Source organism: Prionailurus viverrinus, chromosome B1 (genome assembly GCF_022837055.1).
Source record: "Prionailurus viverrinus isolate Anna chromosome B1, UM_Priviv_1.0, whole genome shotgun sequence".
NCBI lineage: Eukaryota > Metazoa > Chordata > Mammalia > Carnivora > Felidae > Prionailurus > Prionailurus viverrinus.
In genome coordinates this window covers 146,520,618-146,528,981 of record NC_062564.1, presented here as the reverse complement: position 1 = coordinate 146,528,981, position 8,364 = coordinate 146,520,618, and the positions used below count along the sequence as shown (strand labels likewise).

At 37.8% G+C, this 8,364-nt stretch overlaps 1 protein-coding gene across 1 annotated transcript; it reads left to right on the top strand.

The window, feature by feature from the left end:
- The first annotated feature begins 4,457 nt into the window (after positions 1–4,457).
- CXCL8 (C-X-C motif chemokine ligand 8) lies at positions 4,458–8,155 on the top strand. The gene is made up of 4 exons (XM_047854837.1): positions 4,458–4,613; positions 6,012–6,147; positions 6,433–6,516; positions 6,999–8,155. The coding sequence occupies exons 1-4, from the start codon at positions 4,550–4,552 to the stop codon at positions 7,018–7,020; spliced, it is 306 nt and encodes a 101-aa protein (XP_047710793.1). The 5' UTR covers positions 4,458–4,549; the 3' UTR covers positions 7,021–8,155.
- Positions 8,156–8,364: the final 209 nt, after the last annotated feature.

The window sequence follows — 8,364 nt, the reverse complement described above, 5'->3', positions numbered from 1 at the left end:
GCTTATCCATAAGAATCAACTCCTTATCCAATCAAGTTGTATTACTGAGATTGCAGCAATTCAATCAACATCTTCAGGTTCCACTTCTTTTTTTTTTATTAAATTTTTTTTTCAACGTTTATTTATTTTTGGGACAGAGAGAGACAGAGCATGAACGGGGGAGGGGCAGAGAGAGAGGGAGACACAGAATCGGAAATAGGCTCCAGGCTCTGAGCCATCAGCCCAAAGCCCGACGCGGGGCTCATACTCACGGACCGCGAGATCGTGACCTGGCTGAAGTTGGACGCTTAACCGACTGCGCCACCCAGGCGCCCCTCCACTTCTAATTCTAGTTGTCTTGCTCTTTCCACCACATCTGCAACTATTTCCTCCACTGAAGTGTTAGTCCCTCAAAGTCATCCATGAGGGTTGGATTCAACTTCTTCTGAATTCCTGTGAATGTTGATATTTTGACCACGTTCCACAGACCACAAATGTTCTTAATTGAATCTAAAATGATGAATCCATTCCAGAAGATTTTCAATGTACTGTAGCCAGATACACCAGAGAAATCACTCCATATATAGCCTTATAAAATGTATTTCTAAAATAATAAGCCTTGAAAGTTGAAATTACTTCTTGATCTAAGGGTCACAGAATGGATGTTGTGTTAAGCAAGCATGCGAACAACATTAGTCTCATTATACAGTTCCATCAGAGCTTTTGGGTGACCAGGTGAATTGTCAATGAGTAGTACTATTTTGAAAGGAATCTTTTTTTCTGATCATTAGATCTCAACAGTGGGCTTAAATATTCAGTAAACCATGTTGGAAACACATGTGCTGTCATCCAGGCTTTGTTGTGCCCTTCAGAGACCACAGGCAGAGTAGATTTAGCATAATTCTTAAAATCCCTAGGATATTGAGAAGGCAAATAAGCATTGCCTTCGACTTGAAGTCCTCAGCTGCTTTAGCCCCTAACAAGACAGTCAGCCTGTCTTTTGAAGCTTTGAAACCAGACATTGACTTCTCCTCTCTAGCTAGGAAAGCCCTAGATGGCATCTCTTCCAATAGAAGACTCTTTTGTCTACACTGAAAATCTGTTATTTAGGGTAGCCACCCTCATGAATTATCTTAGCTAGATCTTCTGGATCACTTGCCGCACCTTCTGCATCAGCACTTGCTGCTTCAATGTGCACGTTGACGTGGTGTAGATCACTTCTTTCTTCACACTCCATGAACCAACCACTGCTAGCTCAAACTTCTCTTCTACAGCTCCCTCACCTCTTTCAGCCTTCACAGAATTGAAGAGAGCTAGGGTCTTGCTCTGGATTAGCATTTGGCTTAAGGGAATATTGTAGTTGGTGTGATGTTCTACCCAGACTGCTCAAACTCTCTCCATATCAGCAAAAAAGCTGTTTTGCTTCTTATCATTCATGTGTTCACTTCTAATTGCCTTCAAGAACTTTCGCTTTGCATTTACAACTTAGCTAACGGTTTAGCATAAGAAGCCTGGCTTTAGGCCTATCTTAGCTTTTGACATGCCTTCCTCACTAAGCTTAATCATTTCTAGCTTTTGATTTAAAGTGAGAGAGGTGTGACCTTCATCTCACTTGAATATTTAGAGGCCATTGTCAGATTATTCATTGGCCTAATTTCATAATTGTTGCATCTCAGAGAATAAGGAGGCCAGAGAAGAGAGAGAAAGATGGGGAGTAGCTGGTAGGTGTAGCGGTCAGAATACACACATTAGTGAGTTAAATTTGGCATCTTCTATGAGTGTGGTTGGCAGCATTCCAAAACAATTAAATGGTGACCTCAAAGACCACTGATCCACAGATCACCATAATAAATATAATGAGAAGAAAACATGTGAAATGTTGTGAGAATTACAGTTGTGACACAGAGATAAAAGGTGAGCAAATACCGTTAGAAAGATGGCAGTTATAGACTTTATCTTCAAAAGGTTGCCACAAACCTACTTACAAAAAACACAGTATCTGCAAAACTCAATAAAGCAAAGCATGATAAAACGATGTATGCCAGTACCGGGAAACCAAACAACATCTTTGGAAAGCACTCAAACATTACATTTCCCTCCCCACTCATTCACTGTGTGGACAAACTCACTGCTTTATTGAGCTTCCTGGGAAATATGAGAGATGTTGAATCAACTGAATTGTTTATAAATTGTGCACTTGCCCAGAGTTGGACTGAGTTTTAGTTTTTTTTTCTTAGTGTTTCTTCCCTGAGAAAACAGAGACTAATCTCTGAGGACTGAAGAAGGATGGAGTCATAAAACGATGGCTTGGTAGCCTAGTGTCCTGAAGAAAAGTTCTATGAACTCCCCTTTTGTGCATGTGCTTTTAGACCAGTGTTCAAAAGCGTAAGTTTTGGGACCATCAACGCCACAACTTAGATATATGAACTTGGAAACATTGTGAAGTGTCCTCATCTGTTAAATGAGGACATTATTACTTATCCCACTGCTGTGAGAGTTAATTAATACACCCCTCCCCCCCACACACACCCATATTGTCCCTGACATCAAGTAAATTCAAGTGATATTTAAGTTGAGCTGAGATCACTACACAAATCTTTTTTTAATGTTTATTAATTTATTTGTGTGTGTGTGTGTGTGTGTGTGTGTGAGAGAGAGAGAGAGAGAGAGAGAGAGTCAGCATGATGGGGGAGGGGCAGAGAGAGAAGGAGAGAGACAGAATCCCAAGCAGGCTCCACACTGTCAGTACAGAGCCCGATATGAGGCTCGAACTCAGGAACCATGAGATCATGACCTGAAGAGTTGGACGCTTCACCAACTGAGCCACCCAGGTGCCCCTACTACACAAATCTTTCAGCAAAGGAAGTTTTCTTCCCAACCCACAAATGTTCAAATTCTGAAACATTATTACCCTTGCTCTAATTTTCAATCTTTTTTTTTTTTGGTCTAAGAATTTAATTTAAATTTTATATCAGTGTTTAAACCAGTTACTGCCTCAAGCATTCTGGAATTCTATAGATTATAAGACTCTCCATATTCCAGATTTTCATTTGAAAGAGCACCTTGAGTGCTAATGCTGTCAGAATTTTATCTGGAGATTTAATTTTAGCAAACCATAACTGGAACTGATGATGTTTCTATTTTATTGTATTGTTACCTTACATGGTATGAGCTGGTTCAACTGGTCTTTCAGCAACTGATCTTCTTTCAGGAATGCCTCTAAGGCAAATGAGATTTTTAGGAAATCATTAATGGTTGAATATCCTTGCAGTTTGGAAGTGGGTAATCTGACAACAATGAGAAATATAAGTCACAACCCTTGGAATAGGTGAGAATTTACCAGTTCAAAAGTTCAGCTAGGAAGTTTACATATATTAACTTTATGCGACGGGGTGGGGTTATTTAACCCATTTTATAGATACTAGAAACTGGAACTCAGAAAGTTTAAAAGCCACACAAAAATTAGGTGGCTGACCGAGTTTGAACCTGGATGGTTTTTCCACTAAGCATACACGGTTTGCCTTTCCATTAGATACTACTTAATTCTACCCTTATCAAGTAGCCCCAGGGAACCTCTTCCTGGAGCACAGACATATCTTCATTCATGTGTCCTTGAACAATGTTTTTAGGTAGAATGTGCTGTTCTCCTTCATCTTCTCCTTCTTCTTCAACACCCTGCTCACACTGCTTCTGGAATACTCTGTCCTTCTGTCCCTGTTGGAATTAAAATCTCAGTACCACTTGTCTGTTCTATAATACAGTCAGGTCTGTGTATTGCTTTCTTCTTATGACAGACCAAACTCTCTGATAACAAGTACTTAACCTTGTCTATCTCTAGATCCCTGCACTACTCAGAAGTTACTTGATAAATATTAGTGGAACCAAACTGAAAGGTGTGCCTTTTCATTCTTTCAAACATACATTAGAAAACCAAATCTTTTGAAAACTTGTAATACTCTCCTTGAGAAGAGTAATGGTTTCTGGAAACTTTCCAAAATACGCAGAAACGGACTTCTCAAAATTGTGTCTCTAATAAAAGTGGTTGTCAAGATTACTTTCTCTATCATTACAGCACCTGTAATTTCCCTAGAGGAATGACCATACCCTAAAAGAGTTATCACAAATGACCTTTCTCTAACAATTGCCAGATGGTACTCCAATAAATTTATTTATAAATTAAAAAAGTACATCTGATAAGAATGTGTCAAAGAAGAGAAGCTTGAATGTGTAACAGTTATTTTGAAACATGGTTGAAAATGTTTTTAAATGAAATACATTAAATAATGTTAAAGATCAAATAGAATTTCCATCGTGCCAAAAATCTGATAAGAGGCATGTTCCAGGAGTGGGATGACTCAGGTCTGCTCACAAAGGGCAGGCAGACGGTTGCATATTGTGGAATTTCCTCTGACATAATTCAAGAATGAGGGTGCATATTCTCTGCTGCTGTGAATAATATAAAAAGCCACAGAGGCTCTCCATCCAACACAAGTCCTCTGGGACAGCAGAGCTCACAAGCGTCTAGGACAAGAGCCAAGAAGAAACCAGAACGAAAGCACCTTGCATCAACATGACTTCCAAGCTGGTTGTTGCTCTCTTAGCAGCTTTCATGCTTTCTGCAGCTCTGTGTGAAGGTAAGCATGCCTTTCTGATCTACCAGTTTTCCTGTGTCTAAATGTGATCCTTAGATTGCAAGATTATCCTTCCTGCTTTAATAACATTCTTCTTATTCAAGAAAAGGAAATAATATTTACAGTCATTTCATGTTCAGTTGAAGTTTTAATTGTTTAGGCTTGATCTATACAACACTTAGAAAAGTATAAAGCTTGATTAATGTCGACATTCTGTTCCTATCATTCATACTGTGTAGTATGCATACATTTAATTTAAATCTATAATTTAGAGTGTATCTTATTAGAGGCTACAATCACCCATATTATTATTAACTAATATCAAGTATGGTAAACCTGGTAATTTTACTCCTTGTGCTGTTTTAGTGACCAGCTTCAGACAACTATCAATTCCTATTTGGTTTAAAGACACCCTGACAAATTGTAAACCTTTTGGGATCCCTCCTATGAAACAAATGCAGTTAGAAATGTTCATAATGGGGCGCCTGGGTGGCTCAGTCGGTTAAGCGTCCGACTTCAGCCCGGGTCACGATCTCGCGGTTCGTGAGTTCGAGCCCCGCGTTGGGCTCTGGGCTGATGGCTCAGAGCCTGGAGCCTGTTTCCGATTCTGTGCCTCCCTCTCTCTCTGCCCCTCCCCCGTTCATGCTCTGTCTCTCTCTGTCTCAAAAATAAATAAACGTTAAAAAAAAATTAAAAAAAAAAAGAAATGTTCATAGCATGTAGTTTCTATATATTTTTTCTTTTCTGTTAAGCATTAAGGATTTTCCCAAGATATGAGATATCTTTGTGCAACTTACTTATCTATTTTTATTAACTTTTTCTGAAGGCAATTTCTCAGTTGTTGAATTTTAGTTTACATACTGTAGGTAACATTGTGGCATCATAGAAGTTTGCACAATATCAAGTAGAAAAAAAAGTACTGTGAGGATGTCAACATTTCACAAAGGCAACTCCAAGTCTTTATGCGGGAAGTCAATCAATTCTGTCATTAGTGACAGTTTGTTGTTTTATTTCATTTTTATTTTAAAAGAGAGATTGAGAACGTGAGTAGAGGAGAGGGGCAGAGGGAGAGAAAGAGAGAATCTCAAGCAGGTTCCAGGCTCAGCATCGAGCCAGATACAGGGCTCAATCCCATGGCCTTGGGATCATGATCTGAGCTGAAATCAAGAGTTGGGCGCTCAACCAACTGAGTCACCCAGGCGCCCCAACAATTTTTTTAATTGAATTTAGGAGCTAGGAGAATATCCAGGCTTCCACTCTGAGAATGAGTTTACTAAAGATGAGATGTTTACCAAACATCCCGTCACTAAATGATCAGGTTGAAATTAAGGAGAGAGTAGCCAGCAGAGCTGTATCCAGGTTGAAATTAATCCTGAATTGATTTTATTATTTTTTTCACAGCTGCAGTTGTGTCAAGAATGAGTTCAGAACTTCGATGCCAGTGCATAAAAACTCATTCCACACCTTTCAATCCCAAATTAATCAAAGAACTGACAGTGATTGACAGTGGCCCACACTGTGAAAACTCAGAAATCATGTAAGTACTTTCAAAAGTGATTATATATTTTACTCCAGCAAACCTGTAATTGAGGAAGGTAGAAGTGTCATACAAAGTTCTAGGTACAGGAACCCGGCAGTGGGCAAGACAAGAAAGAAATTCTTTGTCTCCATGACATTTACATACAGTACCTCTCATGCCTCGTAGCTAACAACGACTTGAACTCAGATTTTATGCCTATATTTCAAGAACCACGACTCGAATTGACAACGGGATGTCTGAAACCCACTAAATACTGATTCAATCATATCTCTGTCATTTCAGTGTAAAGCTCGTCAATGGAAAAGAGGTGTGCCTGGACCCCAAGCAAAAGTGGGTGCAGAAGGTTGTGGAGATATTTTTGAAGAAGTAAGTTGTGTTTTTTTGTTTGTTTGTTTGTTTGTTTTTAATTTAGATGCTTCATTTATTCTGAGACATACAGTCTAAAAGTTAGCCTCTAATTTTCTTGTTTCTGCTGGAAGACTACTCTCTAGGGATCTGCCCCTTTGACTTAACAAAAAAATAGCGGCAATAGTGAGTTTGTTGTTCTCAAGACTGGGAAGACCATCCGTCTCAGTTTGTCAGGGCAAGTCTGGGCTTAAAATCCCGTGCCATGCATCATTAGTATGGTTCCCTCAGAGGGGTCTCGGTTTGGATGGTAACTTATCTGGTCTTTCTGTTTATAGAAACAATAGTTTCAACAATAGTTGACAGTTAGGACATTTCGAACACACGAATATCTAGGACTGTATTAATTTCTGTAGTAAATGTATTTTCAAGATCCATACTCTCCTCCTGGTTCGAATAATGTTAATTTACAAAATTTTGATTTTAATTTTACTTCTTTTCAGAGCTGAAAAACAAAATGCATAAACAAACAAACAAACACATTCTCCATGGTTTCCAAGAATTCTTCAATAAAGATGCCAATGAGACTTCAAGCAAGCAAATTCACTTCAGCACTTCATGCAGTGTGTGGGTCCGGTGTAGGGTTGGTTGCCAGATAAAATAGAGTATGCTCAGTTAGATCTGGAGATTAGGAAAAACAATGAATAGTTTTTTTTTTTTCCAATGTCCCATGACACTGTCCCATGCAATATCTAGACACACTTATGTTAAAAATATTATTTATTGTCTACCACAAATTCAAATTTAACTGGAAATCCTGGATATGTTTTGTAGTTATTGTTACATCTTTCAACCTCAACCTGCTGGCCAGGGTACATGAGTCCCTGTCCTTGTTTCCGTATTTATTCCTCAACTGGAGAAAAAGTATCAGTCACCATCCTACCTCACAGAGACGTGAGGACATGTGGAAGCACTTTAACTTTTTCTCATGTCAGGCGAATTATTATGTGCAAGTGAAACTTGTTTGCTTATTTATTATTTATATATTTATTTAAGACACAAATAGGGGAATCTCTCTGTATAAATTGGGGAAAATGGGAAATGAAGCATTGTTGGTAGGATAGTATAATGACGGTAGTGAATTTTTATTTATTTTGATATTAAATGATGTGACATTAGGGAACTATGTTGATCAAGGGTACCAGATTTAGCAAAATTGAAAACAAACAAGAGACCCAACTGATTTTTATTTCAGATAAACAATGAATAATTTTTTAGTATATGTATATTACTATTTATCTGAAATTGTAATTGAACTAGAAATCCTACTTTTATAGCCCTAGCCTTGTCTTGTCACTGCCTGCCTTGTACTGGGCTGTGTTGAATTGTAAGAATCCTGAATTATAATTGTTTCTCAAAGAAGCAAAAATTCAACAGGCAAAATTAACCGAATAATTTCTTGCTAGTTAAAACTTATTTATTATGTACAAATGGATTCTTCTAATTTTATTTAAATTATTGTGTTTTTAAACACTGACTTTATTTTCTGACTTGAAGATGCTTTTATGTATTCCCAAAGAGATTTTGTTCTGCTGTTTGATGGTGTGGAAATCTAAGTGTAACTATGAAACAACTTAAAATAAAACTTATTGTCAAAGTTGTTGGGTGTTTGTCTTTCTTTAGTAGTTTTAAAAGTTATTGTTTTATAAATTTTTATATTAAAAATAATATTTTGCATTAAAAGACATAAATGTACTATCAACAATAGCCCAAGTATGGAAAGAGCCCAAATGTGCATCGATGGATGAATGGATAAAGAACATGTGGTTCTTGGAGTATTTCTCGGCAATCAAAAAGAATAAAATCTTG

Coding starts and splice junctions, on each gene's coding strand:
- CXCL8 (XM_047854837.1), top strand. CDS start 4,550: ATGACTTCCAAGCTGGTTGTTGCTCTCTTAGCAGCTTTCATGCTTTCT. Junction 4,614..6,011: donor TTCTGCAGCTCTGTGTGAAG/GTAAGCATGCCT, acceptor TTTTTTTCACAG/CTGCAGTTGTGTCAAGAATG. Junction 6,517..6,998: donor GTGGAGATATTTTTGAAGAA/GTAAGTTGTGTT, acceptor ACTTCTTTTCAG/AGCTGAAAAACAAAATGCAT.